Raw genomic sequence first — 26,074 nt, 5'->3', positions numbered from 1 at the left:
AGGTAAATATTAAACTCAGGCAGTAACCTTTCAAATTAACTTTTACTCTTGTGTTCTTAACACAAACTTTAAGCACGTTAAATTAAATAGAAACCCAAAGTGAAACCTTTAACCTGATACTCTGCTGATACTATTTTACCAGTCCAAAGTTAACCAGGTTACTTTAAAACATAAGCATTGGGCTGAATGTCATTCAGTTATACAAGTTGATTTCAGTACACCAATTTGACCAAACACTTGGACCTTTGTCACTGAAATCCAATGTTTTAACACTTCCAGATTAAATCAAGGCTAAACTCTTATATTTTGGGCCTAAGGAACCAGCCATGGCGAATATTTAGGATTTGTGTGAGCACAGTCACCTTCATCGTTTCTCTCACTGTAATTATATCTGGTCTGATGTTCTGGAAAACTGTGAAAAGGTCCAGAATACACCCACGCAGCAAGTTCCGAAAGATTATCAAGAGAACGGGACAGAGAAAAGCGGCTGATTAATGTCCTTCCTTTGATGGGAAAGGACTGCACCTCCACAAAATCCAGAGGAGACACAAAAACAAAACTTTCCTTTCCTCTACCAATACTAAATACGGTGCAGGTCTGTAAAAGAGTACAGAAGTAATAAACGGAAATGTGATGGCTTCCTGTGCAGTGAAATCACTCAGAGTAATGCAAGGGAACAAAAACCAATGGAAAGTATTGATTTTTTTCTATTCGTTCATGGGATGTGGGCATCGCTGGCTGGGCCAGCATTTATTGCCCATCCCTGAGGGCGTTTAAGAGTCAACCAGATTGCTGTGGGTCTGGACTCACATGTAGGCCAGACCAGGTAAGGGTGACAGATTTCCTTCCCTAAAGGGCATTAATGAACCAGATGGGTTTTTATGAAATCCACACTGGTTTCATTGTCATCATTAGACTCTTAGGGGGGAATTTTCTCGTTCTGCCCACCACGCGAATCACAGTGGGCGAGGGACGGACCATGGAAGGGTCTATTGACCTCTGGCGGGATTTTCCGGTTTTGGGGCAAGCCTGGCTGGAAAATCCCATCCATAATTCCAGATTTCTATTGAAACAAATTCCATCATCTGTCATTTGAACCCAAGTATCCAGAGCATTACCCTGGGTCTCTGGATTACAAGTCCAGTGACAATACCACTAAACCTCCCTTTAGTGAGTGGAATTTCTAACCTCTGTATTGTGACGATCACTGCCTGTTAACATTGCACTGGGTGGATATCAGGAAGTAGGGCAGAGAAGCTGTGCTGGATCATCAAGCACAATGTGAATGCCTTCTCAATACGCAGCAGGGCTTTCCCATCTGGAAAACCTTTCATCACCCAATCGTCTCACAGCATGAGCCACCCTGGATAGCTTGCACGCGTCTTTAACGGTGACTTAAAGCTGGCATTGGCCAATAGCCAAGGAGCAGATGGTTTCTTGAACACTCAGTGGGATAATCCAGGTCAGGGACAGACTTATAAATCAGAAGGGGAAAAAAAACTTCTAAAGTGCACTAAGGGAACAATAGGTAAATTCAACTACATTCCACACTAGCTGAGAATCTTGTGAACTGGATTCTCTTTTCACTGAGAAGCAAAGTTAAACTTGATTCTCAAACGACTGAATTTGGCACCCCAGTGTAGATGGATTGAATGTGACTAACGCTGCTCTAGGGAACCAAGAATGAGTGTGGCTTTTATACACTCGAGGAAATTATATCTGAATCTCTAATGAACCGTACAGATGTGTTGTACAAATGAAGAACATAGTCCCAGGGACTAAACCAATTGTTTTCTTTGTACTCTTTTACAGACTTCAGGCAAAGGGCACATGGCAGACTTTTTGTTACAATCTAAAGATAATCCCATGAAAGCCCTAGGAGTAGTGGCAGGGATAGTTTGCTTTTTCGTGATTCTTACAATCTTAATTTCAACCATTATGTTTTGGCGGAATAAAAATTCCAATCGAGTCGGCCCAGTGAGGCGTGTGATAAAGAAAAGACCACACCATAAACCAAAGACTCGCAAGTCTGGGTGGTTCCAGAGTAAGAAATCTGGCAAAAGATCAACCACTCTCACCGCTTCTGAAGCCAACCACCATTTTCAGAACGCGAGCATTAAAGGTAGCCACCCACCACTCCCGCTGACATTGCCATGTGCACCAATGCCCCCTCCCCAAGTATCTACGCTCCCGACCACTCTCAACAAGCAGGATTGGAGTCTGCCCACAGTGTCGGAATCACTTAATCCCCCACGTCATAGCACACATCAGTCCAAAGGCAGGACATCAAACATCAGCAATGCCTTGGTATCAGAGCTGAAGCAACGCCTGGAAAAGAAAATGAATGAAGATGATTCCAAATTGTACTTATGAAAAATGTTTTGTCACTATCAAATAAAGTCTGTGATGCGATTGCATGGATGATTTCTAATCCTATCGGAAACATTTCTTTTATATACTGTACAAAGTTCAAAGGTTCCACAGGTTATAAAGGCACAACATCATGTACACCGGGGTGGCATGGTAACACAGTGGTTAGCACAGCTGTCTCACAGCACTATGGACCCAGGTTCGATTCCTGGTTTGGGTCATTGTCTGTGCGGAGTCTGCGTGTTCTCACCGTATCTGCATGAGTTTCCTCAGAGTGCTCCAGTTTCCTCCCACACTCCCAAACACGTGTTAATTAGGTGCATTGGCCATGCTAAATTCTCCCTCAGTGTACCCAATCGGGTGCCAGAGTGTGGTAACTAGGAGATTGTCACAGTAACTTCATTGCTGCGTGAATCTGAGCCTATTTGTGACTAATAAATCAGCTTTAACTTTACCACATATTCATAGCGTCTGGGGCCAGGGTTCGCTTCCCAGCTTGGGTTACTGTCTGTGCGGAGTCTGCACATTCTTCCTGTATCTGCCTGGGTTTCCTCCAGGTGCTCCAGTTTCCCCCCACAGTCCATAGATGTGCAGGTTAGGTGCATTGGCCATGCTAAATTCTCCCTCAGTGTACCTCAAAAGGCGTTGGACTGTGGTGAGTGTGGATTTTCACAGTAACTTCATTGCAGTGTTAATATAAGCCTACTTGTGACACTAATAAATAAATATACCTGAATATAAGTAGATCTGTCTATAGAATGACATCCACTGGTTTCCATCTGAAAGTGATGCCTACACAGTTCCTGCAGCTTCTCTCAGAAGAGGAAAATCAACCTTTAAAATGTGCAGGCTGCTCTGCATGCTGCCATAACAAAGGCACCATAAGTGAGTGGGAGATTGGGAGCTGGAGTGAATGGAATAGTAAAGGGCGCAGAGGGCACTGGGAAACTGACTTGTCCTGAATAGTTGGTTAAAGTGAGACTGAGTCAGAAGTGAGTGAACATACTGCTCAACTGCACTATCACCAGTTGACTTACATATCAGACAATACTCTCCATCGATTCTATCACGCAAATCAGCCTCCCATTCATCGACTCTGTCTACATTTCCTGCTGCCTCGGCAAAGCAGCCAGCATAATTAATGGCCACTATGCACCCCGGACATTCTCTCTTCCATGTTCTTCCGCCAGGAAAAAGATACCAAAGTCTGAGGTCACATACCAACCGACTCAAGAACAGCTTCTTCCCTGCTACCATCAGACTTTTGAATGGACCTACCTTACATTAAGTTGATCTTCCTCTACACCCTAGCTGTGACTGTAACACTACATCCTCCACCCTTGTCTTCTCTATGAATGGTACACTTTGTATAGCGCGCAAGAACCAATACTTTTCACTGTATACCTAAATATGTGATAATAATGAATCAAATCAAATACCCTCCTTTCAAACCTGAAATATTTCCAATCTTCAACATGAATGCATATAAAATAATTTTCAGAGATCAATTTGATAAAACAAAGTCCTAGTGCCAATGATCAAAAGCAGATAGCAGCATCTGAAGTGATGTACTTTTAATTTGAATCAATCCAATTTGTCAAGAGGCAAATGAATTCCACTCCTGGAGAATGCTGCAGGGAAAATATTCCAGTACATCCTTAAAGAAAAAGGATTAAAATATTTTGGGCTGAAAAAGGTATGCAGTATCAAACTATGTCCGGGATTTTATCGACACTCCCGCTCCCATTTCTCCGTTGGCAATCGCACGGAACTCAGGTGAACGTGCTGGTAAAATTCCACCCTGTGTTTCAATTATAGAAACCTACCTCACATTGGTAATATTAATCTAATGCCTGATGGTGTTCTGTTTAAATACATTCTGTAAACTTGACCAAATTCTGTGGATATCATATGACACATTCAGGGTAATGGGATGAAGGTGGGTACGTGGAGTTTGGTTGCAGATCAGACATGATCTCATTGAATGGTGGAATTGGTACTAAAAGAGACTAAAAGACCTTCTCCAGTTCCTCTTGTCAATTAGGATAAAGTCTCCACAATAGAAACTAAAAGCAAAATACTGCGAATGCTGGAAATCTGAAATAAAACAAAAAATGCTGGGAAAGGTCCGAGGATATGTCAGCATCTGTGGGGAGAGAAACAGAAACATATCAATATAGAATCCTGATGGTGCAGAAGGAGGTCATTTGGCCCATCGAGTCTGCACTGACAACATCCCACCCAGGCTCTATCCTCGTAATCCCACATACTTATGCTGCTAGCCTTCCTGACACTAAGGGGCAATTTATCATGGCCAAACAATCTAACCCGCACATCCTAGGACACTAAGGGGCAATTTAGCATGGAGGAAACCACGCAGACACAGGGAGAAAGTGCAGACTTTGTTCAGGCAGTGGCCCAACCTGGGAATCAAACCTGGGCCCCTGGTGCTGTGAGGCACAGTGAATATGTGGTAAAGTTAAAGTTTATTTATTGGTCACAAGTAGACTTATATTAACACTGCAATGAAGTTACTGTGAAAATCCTCTGGTCGTCACACTCCGGCGCCTGTTTGGGTACACTGAGGGAGAATTTAGCACGGTCAATGCCCTTAACCGGCACCTAATCTTTCAGACTGTGGGAGGAGACTGGAGCATCTGGAGGGAACCCATGGAGACACAGGGAGAACATGCAAATTCCACACAGACAGCTGGCCTGAGGCCAGAATTGAACACAATTCCCTGGTGATGTGAATGCTAACCCATTGTGCCACCGTGATTTGGTAGATTTGGTAATTTGGGCCCATGCTCCACCATTCATTTTGATCATGGCTGATCATCGAATTCAATATCCTGATTCCCCCCTTCCTCCCATATCCCTTGACCCCTTTAGCCCCTAGAGCTATATCTAATTCCTTCTCGAAATCACACAACATTTCAGCCAAAACTACTTTCTGTGGCGGTGAATTCCACACATTCACCACCCTCTGGGTGAAGAAATTTCTCCTCACCTCAGGTCTAAAAGGTTTATCTCTCATCCTCAAACCCTAGTTCTGGATCAATCCCCCCCCCCTCCTGAGCACTGATAAAAGTTGGTGGGAGATTGGAGGAAATTCCTTTTAATCCTTTATCCAATAGCCAGTGTGGGTAGAATGAAAGGGGGAAGGGGGAGAAGATAATACTGAGGAAGATTGATAGTTTCTAGCTTGCCTGAAATTAGTGTTGTAGGGGAGATGGTAAAAGAACTAAGTTTTTGGACTCAACTAGTGGCTAACAGATGGAATAATGCTTTTGTCTTATTTTGAAATTGGAAAGATGATGGATTTGCACAACCAAATCACCTCAAACAGTCTTCAGTGGCAGACATAGAGCTCTCAGTCCAACTCTCCCCTTCTCCCAGCTTGTTTAAAACATTACCAAACAACATGGCCAATGAAACTGAGATAGTGAGAGAATAGCAATGGAATATACAGTACGGATCTCGTGAGCACATAACTTTAACTTTCCCTGTGTTAAACATGCTGATTTGCATTTGACATCCTTTTGATAAATAAAACCTACATCTTGGTTAATTCTGGTCTGGCAATGACTGTTTTTGTTCATTCAAGGGATGTGGGCATTGCTGACCATACTAACATTTATTTCCCATTCCTAATTGCCCTTGAGAAAGTATTAATGATCCACTTTCTAGAACTGGTGCAGTCCATGTGGTATTGCACACATGTGTGTTGGTTTCAGATGAATGTTAGTTGTAGTTTTATTTATTGGTGTCACAAGTAGGCTTACATTAACGCTGCAATGAAGTGACTGTGAAAATACCCTAGTCGCCACACTCCAGCACCTGTTTGGTTACACTGAGGGTGAATTTAGCATGGCCAATGCACCTAACCTTTCAGACTGTGGGAGGAAACCGGAGCCTGCGGAGGAAACCCATGCAGACATGGGGACAAGGTGCAGACTCCGTACAGAAGGGACCCAAGCCAGGAATCGCACCTGGATCCCTGACACTGTGAGGCAGCAGTGCTAACCACTATACCATCCCATTTATTTTAGAACATAGAATCTCTACAGTGCAGAAGGAGGCCATTTGGCCCATTGAGTCAGCACCAACCGCAATTCCATCCAGGCCCTATTCCTGCAATATCATGTACTTACCCTGCTAGTTCTGACACTAAATGGCAAATTAGCATGGCCAATCAACCTAACCCACATGTCCTTGGGATGAAACTGGAGCGTTCAGAGGAAACTGGAATTAAAAATCCACTGATGACCATGAAACCATCATTGATTGTTGGAAAAAGATGGCAGATTTTCCTCCCTAAAGAACATCCTTTAGGGAGGGAAATCTGCCATCCTTATCTGGTCTGGCCTACATGTGAATCCACAGCAATGTCGTTGATGCCTAACTGCCCTTGGGCAGCTAGGAATGGGCAATAAATGCTGGTTGGTCAGTCAGTCACGCCCATGACCCATGAATGAATTTTTAAAAATCGCCTATCACTTGGCAGGCATAATTCCAACACAGCAGTTATCTTTGCTGTCAAATAATTCCTAATTTATACCTTGATACTGATAGCTTTACTGCCTCATATTAGAAAGAAAAGTTAAGGCTGTGAAAATCATTTCAGGTAGCAGTCAGTAAGGTTTTCGTTCCATTAATCTGTGCTGATTCCAATCTGCTGACAGGAGCATATTAATTTCTTATTACAATTCTCTTAAGATTAACTCCATTCACTTCCAGTGGACCCATGTTCCAAATCTATTATCACCTTTTTATTTACAGCATGCTCACCGTGGGTAATGTGACAGAGTTTGTCAAATAATTGCAAAAAAGAAGGAATTGGGAAAATAGCTTTGAAATCCCACTGAGACCCTGATTGATTTCATCTCAGAGGCTTTTTTTTTGTCCCAGATTGCTATTTGTTTTCGAAATCTCTTTGTGCCCTTTCCCACTTTATCACCATAATCACTTCTAACCCTACAATCCCACTTCCCTCTACTCCGAATCTCTGTTTCCAGTCCCTGGTACATCCCCTCTTCCTTCTGACTCACCTAGCAGCCTGGATTCTAATTTTTGGAATTGCTTCATAAACACCTCTGCCTCACCAAACTTTAAAAGTAGGGTGGGATGCTACAGCCTCACTCGGCTGAGATCGGAAATGCCCACTCAAGGTCAGGGGAGATTTCCGTTGGCAGACCCTTGCCAGCTCCAATTCTGGGCGGGTGAGGCGGTAGAGTTCCAGCCAAATCCATCAAATGTATCCAAGTTCTCAATCACCCCGTTTTGGTGTCTTCTTTTTTGAGTTAGAACCATTATCCTAGAGCCTTTTGCAGAGTGCATTTTTTGCATGTAGTGGAATCTCAGCTGTAGAATTCACTCCATCAACTTCTCTGGGTTCTACTTTTCCCTTTTCCTTAAGATGTATCTTAAGACCGAGCTCCTTAACCAAACTTAGGATTACTTGTCACAACATCATATATGTGGCTGGGTGTCAAATTCTGTTTGATAGCACTTTGGGGCATTTCACTACACCAAAAGCATTACGTCAGTGCTGGTTCTCATTGTTGTTGCATATATTCAGATGCACGTCATTTCTGTATCATTGTGCAATATGATAAACCCTCTGAATACCAAATAAAGAACTGAATGGAAAACCTATCTTGAGGTTATAAGCAGGACAAGTTTGAAATTTACTGTGATGCTTTCCATGATTTGAAATCAATATTAAGATTTTAATAGTGCTAAAAGTAACAATGCAATATCACTGGGAGTGATTAGTGTGTGGTATCATGGTGGAAGTTATTGAATTTATGCATACCTGTCTTCTGATGGTATGTTAGATTTGCCATTCAGCAGGTAGCAAGTAAGGTACATCATTAGATCATGTTAGTGAGCATTTAGAATTATAGTGAGAAACAAAAAAAATTGTAACTAGTTAGTAAGTATTCAGATATTTAAGAACTAATCCAAAATGAACAGCAGAATTCCTAGGGAATGGGGAGAGTGTAAATCTCTATTTCTAATTATGAATCTGCTATGGGCAGCACAGTGGCACAGTGGTTATCACTGCTGCCTCGCAGTGCCAGGGACCTGGGTCCAAATCCCGGCTTGCATCACTGTCTGTGTGGAGTCTGCACATTCTCCCTGTGTCTGTGTGGGTTTCCTCCGGGTGCTCCGGTTTCCTCTCTCAGTCCAAAGATGTGTGGGTTAGGTGGATTGACCATGTGAAATTGCCCCTTAGCATCGGGGGGGCTAGCTAGGGTAAATGCATGGGGTTATGGGGATTGGGCCTGGCTGGGATAGTGGTTGGTGCAGATTCCTTCTATTTGCTAAGATTCTATGATTCTATAAGGCAATGACAAAATCTTACAGAAAACAATCAGCAGATATGCTTCATTTGTTTTAAACTATTTGCAACTTTAAATCTGCAACAGATCAGACCTAGTGCAGTCTATGCAGTTTTCACAAGATATAGCAAACAGATGGTTCTTGTGAAACAACGAGGTTCAGTGTGTAAAGCAAACCCTACCCTCAACTAACAGCTTTGGTTCAGCTGCACTTAGAGAATTGCGTTCAATTCTGGTCACCATGTTACAGGAAGGATGAGACGGATTTAGTGAGGGTGCAGAAGAGGTTTACCAGGATGCTGCCTGGATTAAGGGTATGAGCTATAAGGAGAGGCTGGACAAACTAGGATTGTTTTCTCTGGAGTGGTGGAGGCTGCGGGGAGACCCTATAGAATTAAAATTAGAATAAAATTATGAGAGGCATAGATAGGGTTGAAAGTCAGAATCTTTCTTCCAGAGTTGAAATGTTTAATACTGGGGGGGCATACACTTAAAGTGAGGGGGGGAGGAGTTCAAAGGAGATGTGAGGGACAAGTTTTTTATGCAGAGGTGTCTGGTACGCGTTACCAGTGGTGGTGGTGGAGGCAGATACAATAGGGGTATTTAAGGGGTTTTTAGATAATCGCAGGAATATGCAAGAAATAGAGGGATTTAGACCAAGGGCAGGCAGAAGGGATTAGTTTAATTTGGTGTCATGTTCATCACAACACTGTAGGCCAAAGAGCCTGTTCCAGGACTGTACTGTTCTGTGTTCTATGTTACAGTTCATAACAGCCTCAGTTTATATTAAAATGCTTCAGTCACTATATCCTGAGGAGGCAAGCCTGACAAATGGCAGAAGCTCACTCTGTAGAACTTTAATCCGGATGTAACCTATATTTAGTTGATGGTGGATCAGTGAGATGAGACGGTATAAGCAGCTTCTATGTCTTTTTATTTCAATATGCTCTTATATAAAGCCATCATCTTCCCTTTGAGGCAGATTGATTTTAGTCAAACTACATTTACTCTACCATAGCATTTCAGAAAAATCCGATCTTCACGTCAAAATGGTTGATATTTTAATGATCAATTTTGCGTCAAATTTCTCCAAAGGAAAGCATTCTCATTTCAGAGAACCATGGAATCCTACTGTGCAGAAAGAGCCCATTCAGCCCATCGAGTCTACACTGCCCACACTCCCACCCAGGCCTTATCCCCATAACCCCATGCGTTTACCCTAACTAGACTCCTGACGGTTTAGCATGGCCAATCCCACCTAACCCACATAACTTTGCTCAAGTGAAACCTCGTACCTTTAAATACAGCATGGTTTCACCAACAAACTGTAATCAAAATTATTATCATTTGTGTTTCATTCTCAGTTTAATATCATAGCTTTTATTATTATTCAAATTTATTTATTCACTTTGACGTCTTTCTCTTCGTCTTATATATTTAAAGATTTTTTATTGGAGTGACCATTAGGCTTAGATCAACACTGCGATGAAGGTACTGCGAAAATTTGTGTATTTATTTATGCATTTATGTTTTTCTCGCATGTCAATTATTCCCCTACTATCTCTCGAAGGAGTTGATTTGTCAAAAGTACCGATTCCAAAGATTATCTAACCCTTCCTGTGAAGCTTTGCCAAAACACTTTGCTCAGCTATTCCATCATTGCGGACATCACAACCATGTCTGACTATGAGCTTTGATGTCCAAAGATGCACTCAAAGCAGGAGGAGGAACTGTGGAGGAGGAACCATTAGCAGAATGGTAGAAGTTGTGAGTGGATCAGGACAGCACGGTGGCACAGTGGTTGGCACTGCTGTCTCACAGCACCAGGGACTGGGTTTGATTCCTGCCTTGGGTCACTGTCTGTGTAGAGTTTGCACATTCTCCCCATGTCTGTGTGGGTTTCCTCCAGGTGTCTGGTTTCCTCCCACAGTTCAAAGATGTGCAGGTTAGGTGGATTGGCCATGCTAAATTGCCCCTTCGTGTCAGGGGGACCAGCTAGAGTAAACGTATGGGGTTATGGGGATAGGGCCTGGGTGGGATTGCGGTCGGTGCAGACTGAATAGCCTCCTTCTGCACTGTAGGAATTCTATGGTTTTTGAATGGCCAATAAAATGACTGGAGGCTGTAAAAATCTGAATGATTGAGAATTTTCTCTTGGACAGGCTGCTATCGCTGGCAGTGAAATTGTGATCCAGCTACAGACAGGGTAACACTGGGCTATTAGCCTTCTCCTCAGGAACTACTGCCAAATAGGCAATTAGATGTTTAAATTCCGAGGATGAATGTGGCTATTTCTAATGGCTATTCCACATTGTGTTTCAGCACTTATCGTCCTTTACAGTTAAAGTTTATTAATGTCACAAGTCGGCTTACATTAACATTGCAATGAAATTACCATGAAAATCCTCTAGTTACCTGTTTAGGTACGCAGAGGGTGATTTTAGCATGGTCAATGCACCTAACCAGCACATCTTTTGGATTGTGGGAGGAAACTGGAGCACCCTGAAGAAATCCACGCAGACATGGGGAGAACATGCAGACTTTGCACAGACAGTGACCCAAGCCGGGAATTGTATTCAGGTCCCTGGAGCTGTGAGGCAGTAGTGCTAACCACTTTGCCATCGTGCCAGCCATAACCCAGTTTCTGTCTCTCTCTACCATTCCATAATTGGAAACAAAAAACTTGGCCAAAAACAGATTTCGTGTGCCACACGAATGAGTTCAATGATTCTATAATATGTTGATAGGGTTAGGTAGAATAAGTTAGGAGGAAGAGGCACATGTGGAACATAAACAACACCTGGCGGGCCAAATGGCTTATTTCCGGGCAGTAAAATTTATAGTAATTTCGTCAAATTTATTATACTACAAAAATTGGCCAAACAAACCCATAGAAAATAGTCATTTCCTAAGGTAAAGAAAAGCCAGATATTAATGATCTGTCTTTAAATTATTCCCATATTTCCTAAATGTTTAAAGAGACAAAACAGAAGGGGCTGCTTTTAATTTTGGATGGTAATAGATGGGCATCTGAGTTATTGAGTCGGGGTGTATATTAAAGTTTTTTTTACATCTGAGGGTAATTAGGAAGTGGATTGCGTATAATTAATAAATGCATTGGATCCCTATCAAGCTCCACACGTTACTTTTATTGAATGATCATAGAAAATTGTTAAATATATTCATTCTTGAAGCTCCACTTCATACTTTTTCACATTAGTGATTTTGTGCTCTTAACTTTTATTGGGAACAAAGCTATTAATAGAATGATATAGAAATATAGAAACCAGAAGCAGGAGTAGGCCATTTGGCCCTTTGAGCCTGATCCACCATTCATCTTGATCATGGCTGATCATCAAATTCAATATCCTGTTGCCTCCTTTACCCCCAAATCCCTTGATCTCTTTAGTGCCAAGAGCTATATCTAATTTCTTCTTGAAATCAGACAACGTTTTGGCCTCAACTACATTCTGCGGTAGTGAACTCCACATGTTCACCACCCTCTGGGTGAAGAAATTTCTCCTCACCTCAATCCTAAGAGGTCTAACACTGATCTGCAAACTATAACCACTAGTTCTGGACTCCCCCACCATTGGGAACATTCTTTCTGACTCTACTCTGTCTAATCTGGTTAGAATTTTGTAAGGTTCTATGGGATCCCCTCTCACTCTTCCAAACTTCAATGAATATAATTCCAGCCGACTTAATCTCTCCTCATATGACAGGCCTGCCTTCCCAGGATTTGGCCAAGTAAACCTTCACTGTTCTCCCTCTATAGCAAGACATCCTTCCCCAGATGAGGAAAAAAGTGTTTATAAGTACTTTTGAAAGTTTGCAAGCTATACCATTGTCAACCTCTTTTTGGTAGTTATTTTACAGCACTCACCTGAACAACCACACATTAGTCAGCACAGCCTAATCTTCCTGTTTTACACTGAGTGGGAAAGGTAAGAGACCATGTCTTAAATTAAAGAGGTCTCTTCGCTGTTTTGATCAAATACCTTTGCAACAAAGCAGAATAGAGCTAAAAATGATCCACTGACAGGAATATAATAAATTCCTTGATAGGAAATGAGTAACATATAATGAATATATCTAGAAATCATATGCAGAATCCTACATCTACGTTCATTCCATTATTAATTTAGTTACATGGGTAAGATGGGTAAGGAGGGATATGGGCCAAATGTGGGCAATTGGGACTAGTTTGGGGGTTTGAAAAAAGGGTGGCATGGACAAGTTGGGTTGAAGGGCCTGTTTCCATGTTGTAAACCTCTATGATTCTATGACTCTCTATGACACTAATTTCTGTACCCATGCTTATAATTGAAATCACCTAGATAACTTATTATACTAGTCATGGTGTTATAGACCACCAGTTCTACATCTCCCTGTTCCTCAGCCTGCGCTGTAGAAAAACTCAGCCTTCAACTTTTCTGTTTTCCAACTCAGTGTCTATACATTAAAAAAATTAGTGTCACAAGTAGGCTTACATTAACACTGCAATGAAGTTACTGTCAAAATCCTCCAGTCGCCACATTGTGGTGCCTGTTCGGGTACACCAAGGGAGAATTTAGTGTGGCCAATGCACCTAACCAGCGCATCTTTTGGAGGAAACTGAGCACCCAGAGGAAACCTACACAGACATGGGGAGACTCCACACAGATAGTGACTCAAGTCGAGAATCAAACCTGGATCCCTGGCACTGTGAGCAACAGTGCTAACCACTGTGCCACCGTGCCACCCATAAACGGTATAAATGTTAGATACAAAAACTTAAAGTGTTGGGACTGAATTATGCCCGTGCACCCTGGTCAAACTGTACCCCAGCCTCTAACCTCACGCCACCTGAAAACAAGACCTTTTGCTTGTACAGTGTTGTAGGAGATCAGGCTTGCCTGCAAAAGATTTTTGCTCTACTTGTCAATGGCTGTTAACCTAAATGCCAAGAGTGTGTCTGTAATTGGCAGGAACAGATGGGTGTACTTTAACACAGAGCACAATTACTGTGCCATATTGTGAACAGATGTACAGTACAGTCAGGACATTCAGCCTTCGTGATAAAATATCCACTGGCGGATAACATTAATGCTGTGGACTCAAGCAAGCGGATATTGGTTCTTGTCTAATACAGTTCGTCACTATTCTTGTGCTCAGCTTTAGCCTTGAGGTTTTTGTCATCGGATTTTTTGCGCCTCTTCCTGTCCTCCTTGGAGTCTCTGTTGCAGAGTTCAGCATCGCTGCCCGTCTGCAAGCTGTCAAAAGTGACATCCTGCGTCCCCCTCTTCAGGACTTTCTCTCCCCGTCTGTGTCTGCGGCAAAACTTGCCGCACTTGTCGAAGCAGCTGAAGCGGGTCTCCGTGGTGCAGGCGTACATTCCAGCCGGGACTGCCAACACCATGGCACACACTATAACTATGATGTGAATGAGTTTCTCCCGTTGCTCCATTTCACTGATATCGCTGCCCGTGACAAATATAACGCACTGACTTCTCTTCGGAGGCTGGTTCCTCAAGGTCACACACACCTGGTACTTTGTTGCTGGGGCCAGGTCATTGACTGAGTAGGTGTTCACTCCTGGTCCGATATAAATCATTTCTTTCTCGGTGTCCTCAAACTTGCCAAAGTGCAAAGTGTACCAGGTTTCAGCAGGGTTCACAGTTGCAGCGTGCCACTCCAGCGTAATCCCATATACCGTCTGCTTTGCAATCCTCACATCTATAAAGACATTCTCCTCTTCCGAGGACGAAGGGGATAAGGACGCTGCTGCCGGCAAAGTTTCCGGAGTTAAAACATTCACCTGGATCCGGACAGATGAGTTCCCAAGGTAGTTAGCAGTAATACACATGTAACTCCCCTCATGTGTACTGTGGACAGACGGAATCACTAGCTCCGACTTCACTGTTTCTTCATCGATATTTGTGACAGACACTGTAATTAATGCAAAGGTGCGTTTTATTTACACAAATTCCATAACTGATCATGCAAAAACACACACGTTATTTTTATATAGACTGCATAAATATTGCTAAGGCTCCTATCATAATCATAAAGTACAATAGTAAAGGTTGGAGCTCCAGCCACTTTAGGTTTATCTGTATGGCCTGTCTTTTTTCCCTCACAAAAAAGCTTTCAGGTAAGACAAATGAAGATTCCTTCCGTAAAGAAAAGCAACTTTTTATTTATTTCCCTATCAGAATGTCCATTTGCTTTGGGTAACTAAAACACACCTTGTAAGAAATAGCTCAGAATGGAGCTTTACCTGATACAATAGCATTTTTTCAGTGGTTATTTAAATTATTTTTAGCCACTTTGTACAGCGCAGGAGTACACTGTTGAAGGCACGGGTGATAGTTGTGCAAAAGTGAACATCTCCCACTTGCTTTGCATCCATTCTAAGACTGATTCACTTCAAGCTCATGATTGACATGGAGCAGAAACAATGGTGCATCAGTACACTGAGTGGTAGCTTAGTCTTACTGAGGTGTTACTCTTACTAGGTGTCATTGCTGCACCACTTTAACATTCCAAGTCCATATTTTCTATGTCATCTGTTCAATCTCTCTGGGAGGGATTAAGAAATTGGTGCCACTCAGAAATAGAAAATAGTGCGAAGACTTATCAGTTGGGCCATGTACAACAAACACATACATGGGTCAGCATGGTAGCACAGTGGTTAGCACTGCTGTCTTACTGCATCAGCGACCTGGGTTTGATTCCTGGCTTGGGTTGCTGTCTGTTTGGAGTTTGCACATTCTCCCATGTCTGCGTGGGTTTGCTCCGGTTTCCTCCCACTGTCCAAAGATGTGCGGGTTAGGTGGGTTCACCTTGTTAAATTGCCCTTTAATATCAGGGTGACTAACTAGGGTGAATGTATGTGGTTACGGGGATAGGGCCTGGATGAGATTGTGGTCGGTGCAGACTTGATGGGCCAAATGGTCTCCTGCACTGTAGAATTCTATGACTTCTGTTTCTTCTTCCTTTCCTTAAAGCCAAAACAATTCTGTTGCATCGGAAAAAAGAACCACCAAACCCCAAAGGCAATTGCAGGTGGGCAATAAAAATGGCTTTATCAGTGTTGTGCAAATTCCAGACACAAATATATAAAAAAAAGCAAGGCTTCTATTATTACTGCTCTTGCCTATCTATGGGTCATTCCTCCAATTCTTCCCACCTTCTTTTGTATTGACATTTACCTAGTTAGAGTAAATTGCTCAGATTAAGTAAATGAAATACATTTACTTCAATGATTCATTAATAAGTAGAGGAAAGAGATGAATTATAATCAGTTCAGGTACAGAAGCTTGACAGAGTGAGATGGACAAAATTGATTGTCTTCTTCTGCATTCCAACATCTTTGCATTCCTTTTCAAATAAGTTTTACTGAGTTCATTGATTAGTTAGTTAGAACATCCATTGAAGTGCATTCGTTATATCTTCTATGGTTCAGTTGGTAGCAATCTTGCCTCAGTGTCAGGTCCAAGTCCCACTTCAGAGACTTGAAAACAAATATCTATCCTGGCATTCCAATAGATGCCAAACTGAGGGGGTACTGCACTGCCTGAGTAAGATGTAAAACACAAGATTCTGTCTTCTCAAGTAGATGTACAAGATCCTTGGTACTTTATTGACAAACAATAGGGGAATTTTCCCTCAGAGTTCTGGTCAATATTTATTCCTTAATCAACAAGATAAAAACAGATTGTCTCGCATTATCAGACTGCTGTCTGTGGGAGCTTTCTTTGTGCAAATTGAGCACAACATTTCTTACGTTTCAATAATGACTACATTTCAAAAGTATCTAATTGTCTGTAAAGCGCTTGGGGTGTTCTGTGATTGTAAAAGACACTATTGGGATTTCATGGCCTTGTTCAAGTGAAACTGGAATTTCCTGCCCGAGATCAACATACATTTCCGTTCTCCGCCCCTCACCTGCTCTGATTCAGTGGTAGGTGGGGCAGCAGAATTCCAGCATTTATAAATCAAAGTCTTCACTGCTTTGTACTGCAGGTCACATTGACTGCAAGGAAAAGGAATCTTTTACTGGGAGTGATTTTACAGACTGAACCTTTCCTCATACAATCCTTACAGTGCAGAAGGAGGCCATCGAGTCTGCATCGATCACAATTCCACTCAGGCCCTATTCCCATTACCCTACATATTTACCCTGCTAATACCCTTGACACTAGAGTCAATTTAGCATGGGCAATGCACCTAACCCTCACATTTTTGGACTGTGGGAGGAAACCGGAGCACCCAGAGGAAACCCAGGCATTCACAAGGAGAATGTACAAACTGACAGTGGCCCGAGGCTGGAATTGAACCCGGGTCTCTGGTGCTCTGAGGCAGCAGTGGTAACAACTGTGCCGTCATGTCACCTGTAAATAATTTGGAATTAATGAGAGAGCTGCTTGGTCACTGGGGCCTCTCCAAACTTGCTGAGTTTGTTTCAATTGCCCAAGTCCACCTATGAGCTACTTGGATACTTTACAACTATGTATATGTCCTGGGTTGGAACTAATCCACATTGGGTCAAAAACTCACATGACCCATGATTAAATAGTCAAGCTGATCTCATAGCCCTCACTTTAACTGTGCTCAGAAATTTGAAGGAATTCTGAATCCCAAGTGGAAATGGTGAAATTGTTGTTTTGTGCATCTGAGATCACTTTGCAGCGATACAAAAGCAGTAGCACAATGGACAGCAAAGAGAGAGAAGGAATGATGTCCACTGACACAATGGTAAATTAAATCCAAAAAGAATAAGCTCTACCTTTCTCAACTGCCTTCATTAAATATTACACTGCTGTGGGTAAGTGGACCAGTTCGATTATCACAGGCTTGTGATGTTATTGATTCTGAGGTCAGAGCAGCAGAATTACTGAATGCAAACAGCATGTTCTGACAAATCAGTGTATTGTTTAGGAACAGAGGAACAAGTAAGTCTCAGGCCTATCTAGTTCACTTTCTATCAACCCACAGTAGTCACACGATACAGTTAAAGTTGTTGACCTATTGTTGCAATCAATCCCTATAAATTTCTATCAAACAGCCCACTACTGATCCTGAGAGAACAGTTTGCAATGATGTATGAAATTTACATTCATACATCTACAGGTCTCAAAGCTTTCCTCCTGGTGAGCTTTGGGTCTGCTGTTTTATAACAATATGGCTGGTATCAACACTGTGCTTAGCATTGCTGCCTCACAGTGCCAGAGACCTGGGTTCAGTTCCCAGCTTCGGTCACTGTCTGTGCAGAGTTTGCACATTCTCGCTGTGTCTGGGTGGGCTTCCTTTGGGTGCTTCGGTTTTTCCCCCACAGTCCAAAGATGTGGGGGTTAGGTGGGTTGGCCATGCTAAATTGCCCCATAGTGTCAGGGGGACTTGCTAAGGTAAGTGCATGGGTTTAAGGAGATAGGGCTTGGTTGGGATTGTGGGTGGTATAAACTCGATGGGCCAAATGGCCACCTTTTGCACTGTAGGACTCTATGATTCTATGAAAATGGGACAGGGAAAGATCTGTGGGTTAGATGGACTGACCATGCCAAACCATGACCATGCCCTGTACCATAGGGGTTGTATAATTCTATGCAAGTATAACAGGAAGTAAACATGGCTTTTGAGGCTAAAATGATCAAGGGACATGGGGGAAGGGGGGATGTGAGGATATTGAATTTGATGATCAGCCCTGACCTAAATGAATGGTGGAGTAGGCTCGAAGGGCTGAATGGCCTCCTCCTGCTTCAGTTCCTATGTTTCTTGCAGGAAGTGAGATTCAGTGAAAAACATTGCAATATTATTTGTCAATAACCACAATGATACTCCTTTCTACATCCAGTGATTTTTTTCTGTCAAGTAAACTTCTGTTAGATTCAAATCCATCTCATTAAAAGATTATAAAATTTCACAAGAATGGCTAACTTTCAGACAGTGACAATTGCTTATTGGCCCTACCGTTAAATTTCCGAATGATTTTCACACCATTTGTCCACCACACTGTGGGGGTAGGATTTCCTGTAGCCTCACAGGTCAGATGCGCCTTCTCTCCGAAGGGGACAGTAAGGTTCGTGTTGTCAGTCGTTGCCGACGGTTTGAAACAAGTTTTTAACTCCACGTCGTAGAAATATTTGCCCGCCCTGGATTCGGGGCCGGAGCAGGAGAGATAAGAGTTCATCAGGATGACGGGGGGGCTGACGGATTTGACCAAGTGGACGAAACCCTTGAGGCGGCAGTCACAGAACCAGGGGTTGTCGTGCAAAGCTAGCACAGCATTGGGGACATGTCTCTCTGCCTCCCCAGGCTGCTGTGTACTCTGATATACTGGCCAGTTTAAGAACACATCCGCAGAGATCACGGTCAGCTGGTTGGACGAGAGGTCCAGGTAGGTGAGGTTGGTCAGATACCGCAGGGCGTGCTCTGGAAGGACATCCAGTCTGTTGTGCTTGAGATCCAGGATCCTGAGAGCGGGGCAGTCCTGGAAAGCTGTCCAAGGTACTGAAAGCAACTTGTTCCCCTGCAGCCGCAACTCGGACAGATTGTGCAAATGCTGCAGGCTCTTTGCATGCATGAGTGTGATGGAGTTAAAATTGAGCCACAGGTATTCCAAGGCACGGGCCGCGGAGAAAGCACCGCTTGGTAATTCTGCCAACTGGGAATTCTCTATCCTGATCTTTTTAACATCCAGTGGAATATCCCCCGGTATCCTTCGCAAGGCGGGCGACATGCAAATCAAACTTCTGCAAACAAAGAAAAAAACAACTTGAAATATATCTGTCCCCACGTTATTCAGCTAACAATGCAATGAGTCTCACTCACCTTCCGAAGCTATCATCCCTGCAGGAACACTCTGGAACACAGGACATAACTGTTCCTTCAGTGCCACAGGCGAGGAGAAGGTAGAAAATGTTCCAAATAATATCCATTGTCCCTTAAATGGAGGCAAGGCGTTTGTGTTTGCACCAGACGCAATTTGAGATTATATCCAATCTCATTAAGAGTAATCTTCATCTGACGTAGGGTTTGGAGGCAAGATGTGTGGGCGAAGAAACTGTAAGATAATTCTACAGAGAAAACAGCGTGCAGCCGTATTCGATTGGAATCGATTGGATTCGATATGTAAAAGTATTGCATAGTGTTCTGAAACGTATCAGTGCTTCTTTGAATCGATTAGCAAATCTCAACTGAATTCAATTCACAAAAGAAATAAAGTCCAGCATGCGAGATTTAAACTAAAATGTATAATCACCTTTATCTGCTGCTCCCAAATCCGCAAATACAATTTATAGACAGCAGTAAAAGTCCCTGATTAACTCCTCTGTTGTTTTATTGATATAATACTTGTTCTACCAGGACTTGAACTTGTAAATTGCAAGATCCTTTTACTAACCATACAACATATTGTTTGCTGTTAAAAATCTTTAAGGTTAGCTCTTTCTGGGAAACTACTTAGGAATTACTACAAAAGATAACTGGGATAAGTCTCTACAGCTGCTTGTATGGCACTCTTCACCAACTTAGATCTGGGAGCACTTAACAACCAATGGATTACTCTTGGAGAGCAGTCACTGCTGCCATGTACACACTACACCAGTGGCTCTTGAAGAGGTTAATACTAGAAGTTTAGGTCCATACAAATATGGACCTCATGCCACTACATTCTGCTCAGCTCGTTCAACGCATTAAAAATGCCACTAAAACTAGAAGGCTGGGTCTCAATCTGACTTTCAAACATATGAATGATGCTGTCAGATCTTTTCCAGAAGGCAACTCACCCTTCGACTTCCACCCGTATTCCATTTGTGTGAACCAGAGGGAATTAAGCTGTGACCTTTATACATTCTACAAAATAAGGCATCAGTTTGCATTCAGAGAACCCATGAAGCATTGAATTTCTACAGTGCGGAAGGAGGCCATTCAGCCCATTAAGTCTGCACTGACCACACTGCCACCCAGCCCCCATCCCCATAGCCCCTGACACCAAGAGGCAATTTACCATGGCCAATTCACCTAACCCACACATCTTTGGACTGTGGGAGGAAACCAGAGAACCCGGAGGAAATCCACACAGATACGGGGAGAATGTGCAAACTCCACACAAACAGTGACCCATGCATGGAATTGAACCTGGGTCCCTGGCATTGTGAGGCAGCAGTGCTAACTACTGTGCCACTGTGCCGTATTGTTTTGTACAGTCATCTCTGAGTCAGTAAATCTTGTGTTCAAACAGGAATCCAGGGTTGCACACACTTGCACGCACCCTCGAGGCTGACACTTCATTGCAGTGCTGAAGTAATGTTACACTGTCTGAGATGCCATCTCTCTGATAAGCTGTTAAACAGAAGTACTGTCTGTCAACACAACTGAACAAGAAGATACCCTGATGTACTCTAGTCCACATTGATAGGATGAAAATAGAATAACTAGCCATCTGTCTCATTGTGATTTGTGACACCTTGCTGTTCTTAAATTTGCTGCTTCATTTGTCTATATCATTGCAGAAACTATGGCAAAAACACAAGGGGATGAAAGGGCGGTCACGCCACATTAAGATGCATTTATGCACAGCAACCATGCTTGGTAGGATCAACCCTGCTGACACCTAACTGGCTGGAATTTCCAGTCTGGGGTGGCGGTGCACAAGTCCCAGTACAGGGACATGGAGTAGGAAGGAGAAAGTCATGCTTCTATTTATTTACCAGTCAGATAGCTCCCTCCAGTGAGGACTCCCCTAAAGAACTTTGCACTTTGCCCAGGAAATCACATTGAAATTAATCCACCAGGCCAATTTACACAGTTAATTCATCACCATTATGGCTCAAGTCTACAACACTTGGAATAATCAATGGGAAGCAATGCCAGGAAATGGGATTTGAAGTAGCATCCAGTGGAGCAGTGTCATTGTCTTGCTGTTTATGAGGGCTTTGGGTCAGCATTGATGGATGAAACTCAACAACCCCTGGTCGAAAATGAATGAAAATCACAGTGACAAACTCCCAATAGATTACTGACCCTTTCCAATAAAGGTTAATCCATGTGGCTTTGTGGATCAGAGGGGTATTGCTGAGGGAGACAATCTCTTCATCGCCACCTTATATATACAGACAAAATTGTTTATACAGACAAAATATATACAGATAATTTGACAAGTGTATAGTGTTACATGGAATAAATTGTTGTCAACTGAATTGACCCGGGGGAAGTTACTTTTGTTATGACCTCCTTTGCTTCACCATTTAGGGGTGGCACAGTGGCATAGTGGTTAGCACTGTTATCTCACAGCGCCAGGAATCCAGGGCCTCAGGTCACTATCTGTGTGGAGTTTGCACTTTCTCCCTATGTCTGGGTGCTCCAGTTTCCTCCCACAGTCTAAAGATGTGTGGGTTAGGTGAATTGGTCATGCTAAATTGACTCTAGTGTCAGGGGGATCAGCAGGGTAAATATGTAGGGTTATGGGATTGTGGTCGGTACAGAATTGATGGGCCGAATGCCTTCTTCTGCATAGTAGGGATTCTATGATCTACCATCTCCACCTATTTAAACTGCTTGTTCAGAACTCCTGGTTGAACAGGCTGGATGGGTGAACATACCTGCCATTGAAACTCTTTAAGAATGGCAAATCTAACCCCAAAAGGAGATAAAAAGCTTACCTTGGAAGTCAGCGATCATTAAAGGAACCCTCTGACTTGAGTGTCAACTAGAGATTGCTTCATGAAATTTAGGAGAGTTAGAAGGCAGTTAAAATGAATAACAATACTTTCACATCTGAGGTCAGAGCTTCAAATCCAGGCCAAAGCAATTTCTGTTCTGGTGTTTTCTGTGAGAATCCTGACTGAAGTTAGTTGGACAATCAAGTCCACATTCTGTGGCACAAATCCAGAACTCCAACATGTAATTGTACATAAAAGTATCGATGACCAAGAAAGGAAGCAGCTGATTGAGACATAGACATCTCAAACAGGAGCACAGGAGCATGGGGTAGAGAAAGGACAGTAAATCTTCATTCTGCATCTGAGATGTGAACTTGCTGTATTTGACTGGGTCTGAAAATGACCAAGGAGTATCAGTCCCCAATGCTAAAATGTCTCATTCTGCCTGGGACCCAAAATCACTGGCCAGTATTAATTTTTAATCTTTAATATAAGGAAAGGTTTGGATTTATATGCTACTTTATCATGTCTCTAACCATGTCTCAAAGCACTTAATACATATTGAATTGTTTTGTGACACACAGCAGTACAGAAGATTCCACAAACGGTATGATATCATCAGGCAGTTAGTCTGTTCTTGAAGATGTTGGGTCACAATAATGAAAGCTGTCATTTGATTCTTCTATCTTATCTTTCTTTAGGAAATGAACATCTCCCTTCCATGCCCCCTCTCCTTCTCATGACCCCATCCCCTCCCTACGCCCCACCCCAAAGACCACATCTAAATGCCTCTCGAAGATGGCAGACACTTTGACTCCACTACTCAACCATACCAGCTATTAATCACTCTATGTAAACAAATGTTCCCTGGACTTGGTCTTTAGTTGAGTTTTCTATGTACCAGATTGCACCTATGTCTGTTTGTCCTGTATTCTTGATTCAATTTGCGACTTTGCTTAGAACTAACTAATTACATTCCATGCCATCCCATTCCACACCTCTTATTCGCTTATCTTTTAGATTGCAGAGATCAAGCTTTATATTCGCTCTTTGGCTCAGTCCTATACTTTGGATCAGCTACATTGCTTCTCTCTGCATCCCTTGACTTTGCCAGCCCCCTTGTTCAATCCAAAGGCTGTATTCAATGTATGGCCTTACAGAAACATTAGGGAGTTTCAACATGATAACCTCAGATTTATATCCCACTGACTGGGCGATAAAAGGTAACCTGCAGAAAACCATTGGAAAAGTTCCACATGAAAGACTGCTACCCAAGCTGAAAGTTGTGGGTAACTGAGACATAACATGTTGGTGGATAATGAAATGCCTTTAAAAACTCATTGGAGAAATTATGAGGAAATGCATTAAGTTGAGTGCAGTGATGATTCCCAATATATATGTTCCACCAGCATTTTTAAAATTGGTCCATGGCTTATGACTGGATGCGGCAGTGCTGAATATTTTGTATTACAAATATAATTGTTCATAATATTTTCTTTCATATAGGAAAATATTACCCTATATTCACCTTCTTTGAAAATAATCTCCCTCGCATGTATGGATTTGAGAGTAACTATTCATTGGAAGGTGATAGAAAAGAAACCAAGACACAAACTTGAATCCTGATTATCTCATGTCCCGTACATACACAGAGGGTAGGAAAGCTTACAGATAGTGGGTGGAAGTTGTTTTAATCTTTTACAAGCTACACTTACAGCGCAGCTTCCACACACGTGCCTCCTTCTCCAGTCGAGAGTGCCTGCAGGGATAGTCCAGGTTTGTCGGTGAGAATTTTGAATTTTGCCTTGTGATTTACGGAAAGAAGTAAAAGTCAAGCCTGATGTGTTAATCAAATTTAGCGAACCAAAAATTTATACCATCACCCAACACACCATACAGACCGCTTAGGATTCGGTGAAAGCCGCTCGCTCAGGTTTTCTGGAAATTGTTTAAAAATTTGGTTTTACAGTATGTAGGCATTGCTGGCCAGGCTAATATTTATGGCCCATCCCTAGTTGCCCTTCAGAAGATGGTGCTGAGCTGCTTTCTTGAATCGTTGTGTAGGTGTAGATACAATCACAGCTAGGGACATACTTTCTTTGTAGAGGTTGAATACAACTGAGTGAGTTGCTGCAACAAGAGCAGAAAATGCTGGAAAATCTCAGCAGGTCTGACAGCATCTGTGGGGAGAGAATAGAGCCAATGTTTCGACCCTTCACCTGAGCTTCATCAGAGCTCCAATACCAGTCTGACAAAGGGTCATCTTGACTCGAAACATTGGCTCTATTTTCTCCCCACAGATGCTGTCAGACCTGCTGAAATTTTCCAGCATTTTCTGTTTTTGTTTCAGATCCCAGCATCCGCAGTATTTTGCTTTTATCTGAGTGAGTTGCTGGGCCATTTCAGGGGGCATTTAAGAGTCTACCATATTGCTGTGGGTCTGGAGTCACATGTAGGACAGACCGTGTAAGAATGGCAGATGTCCTTCCTGAAATGACAATAGTGAATGAGTTGGGTTTTTATGACAATCAACATTGGTTTAATAGTCATCATCAGGTGTTTTATTGAGTTTAAATTCCAAGGTCTGCTTTGATAGGATTTGATCCTGGATCCCCAGTGGATTACCCTGGGTCGCTGGGTAACTAGTCCAGTGACAATACAACTACGCCAGTTATCTGTTGTTTTCTATTCTTTTCATCAGGTGGAAGGCTTGATTTGCTCCAGTTTCACCATGTCTCTACATACATTGATGCACATCTGATACAAATTGTTCTACCTTATCATCAGGCTGCATTTTCTGGTAGCTCAAAGATTAAGGGGTGGTTTACCTGAAGTTTTTAAGATACTAAGAGCAATGGGTTAGGAGAGATTGAGAAACTATTTCTGCTGGTTGGGGAGATGAGGAATTGGGGGCATAGTCTAAAATTAGAGCAAACCCTGTTGAGGAGAAAATTCAGACAAAATCTCGACGCAGAAGGATAGTAAATTTTGGAACTAGTTTCACGAATGGCAATTAATGTTCAATCAATGATTAGTTTTAAATCTGAGATGGATAGAGTTTTGTTAACCAAAAGTCTTAAAGGTTGCAGGGGCAAAGGTGGGTCAGCCATGAACTCACTGAATGATAGGACGCACCCTAAAGGCTTCCTCCTGTTCCAATATTAATATGTTTAAACTTTAAGTTTATTTATTAGTGTCACAAATAGGCTTACATTAACACTGTGATGAAGTTACTGTGAAAATCCCCTAGTTGCCACACTCTGGTGTCTCTTGGGATACACTGAGGAAGAATTTAGCATAGCCAATGTACCTAACCAGCACGTCTTTCAGACTGTAGGAGGAAGCTGGAGCACGTGGAGGAAACACACGCAGAAACAGGGAGACAGTGACCCAAGCTGGGAATTGAACCCGGGCCCCTGGCGTCGTGAGACAGCAGTGCTAACCACTGTGCCACCGTGCAGCCCACCGCTCCACCCCCCCCCCCAGGCCCCAACCCCCACCCCCCCACCAGGCCCCAACCCCCACCCCCCCACCACGTGCATTGACAAAAACTTCAGTTATGCTGCCTTCAGTTTGCTCTCAAAGTGTAAGGTGCTGTTTGAGCCTAACGTCAGGGTAGATAACTCCTTGCACCTTGGTGCAACATGTAGCAAGCATGGTTTGAGTTAGTTGGATCTGCAGACGATAAATAGTTCATGCTTTAACCAAACA

At 42.7% G+C, this 26,074-nt stretch overlaps 2 protein-coding genes across 4 annotated transcripts in view; one reads left to right on the top strand and one right to left on the bottom strand.

Moving 5' to 3' along the window:
- cdhr1a (cadherin-related family member 1a) overlaps window positions 1-2,412 on the top strand; it is a 32,350-nt gene extending 29,938 nt beyond the window's left edge. For 2 of the 3 annotated variants that reach the window (XM_080215848.1, XM_080215847.1), the window contains one exon: window positions 1,813-2,412. In XM_080215848.1, the coding sequence (XP_080071974.1) occupies window positions 1,813-2,373 (561 nt within the window). In that variant the 3' untranslated portion in view covers window positions 2,374-2,412. Of the gene's footprint in view, window positions 1-279 lie in introns of all 3 variants that reach the window. The other variant, XM_080215849.1, reaches the window with a different exon arrangement.
- Window positions 2,413-8,081: 5,669 nt separating this feature from the next.
- On the bottom strand, window positions 8,082-21,867 carry lrit2 (leucine-rich repeat, immunoglobulin-like and transmembrane domains 2). Its single transcript, XM_080215850.1, has 3 exons — window positions 19,533-21,867; window positions 18,672-19,453; window positions 8,082-14,648 (listed from the first exon to the last, which is right to left on the bottom strand). Exons 1-3 carry the CDS (start codon window positions 19,637-19,639, stop codon window positions 13,843-13,845), a joined length of 1,695 nt encoding a protein of 564 aa, XP_080071976.1. The 5' UTR covers window positions 19,640-21,867; the 3' UTR covers window positions 8,082-13,842.
- Between the last annotated feature and the right edge of the window lie 4,207 nt (window positions 21,868-26,074).

Source organism: Carcharhinus amblyrhynchos, chromosome 31, assembly GCF_965287045.1.
Source record: "Carcharhinus amblyrhynchos chromosome 31, sCarAmb.v2.hapA, whole genome shotgun sequence".
NCBI classification, from domain to species: domain Eukaryota; kingdom Metazoa; phylum Chordata; class Chondrichthyes; order Carcharhiniformes; family Carcharhinidae; genus Carcharhinus; species Carcharhinus amblyrhynchos.
This window is presented reverse-complemented; position numbering and strand designations above follow the sequence as displayed.

What these genes read in the sequence shown, in the direction of transcription:
- lrit2 (XM_080215850.1), bottom strand. Translation starts at nt 19,639, where the DNA reads ATGGATATTATTTGGAACATTTTCTACCTTCTCCTCGCCTGTGGCACT. An exon ending in AGGGATGATAGCTTCGGAAG is followed by an intron (nt 19,454 to 19,532) that starts GTGAGTGAGACT and finishes CTTTGTTTGCAG; the next exon opens with AAGTTTGATTTGCATGTCGC. An exon ending in AATCATTCGGAAATTTAACG is followed by an intron (nt 14,649 to 18,671) that starts GTAGGGCCAATA and finishes CATTAATTACAG; the next exon opens with TGTCTGTCACAAATATCGAT.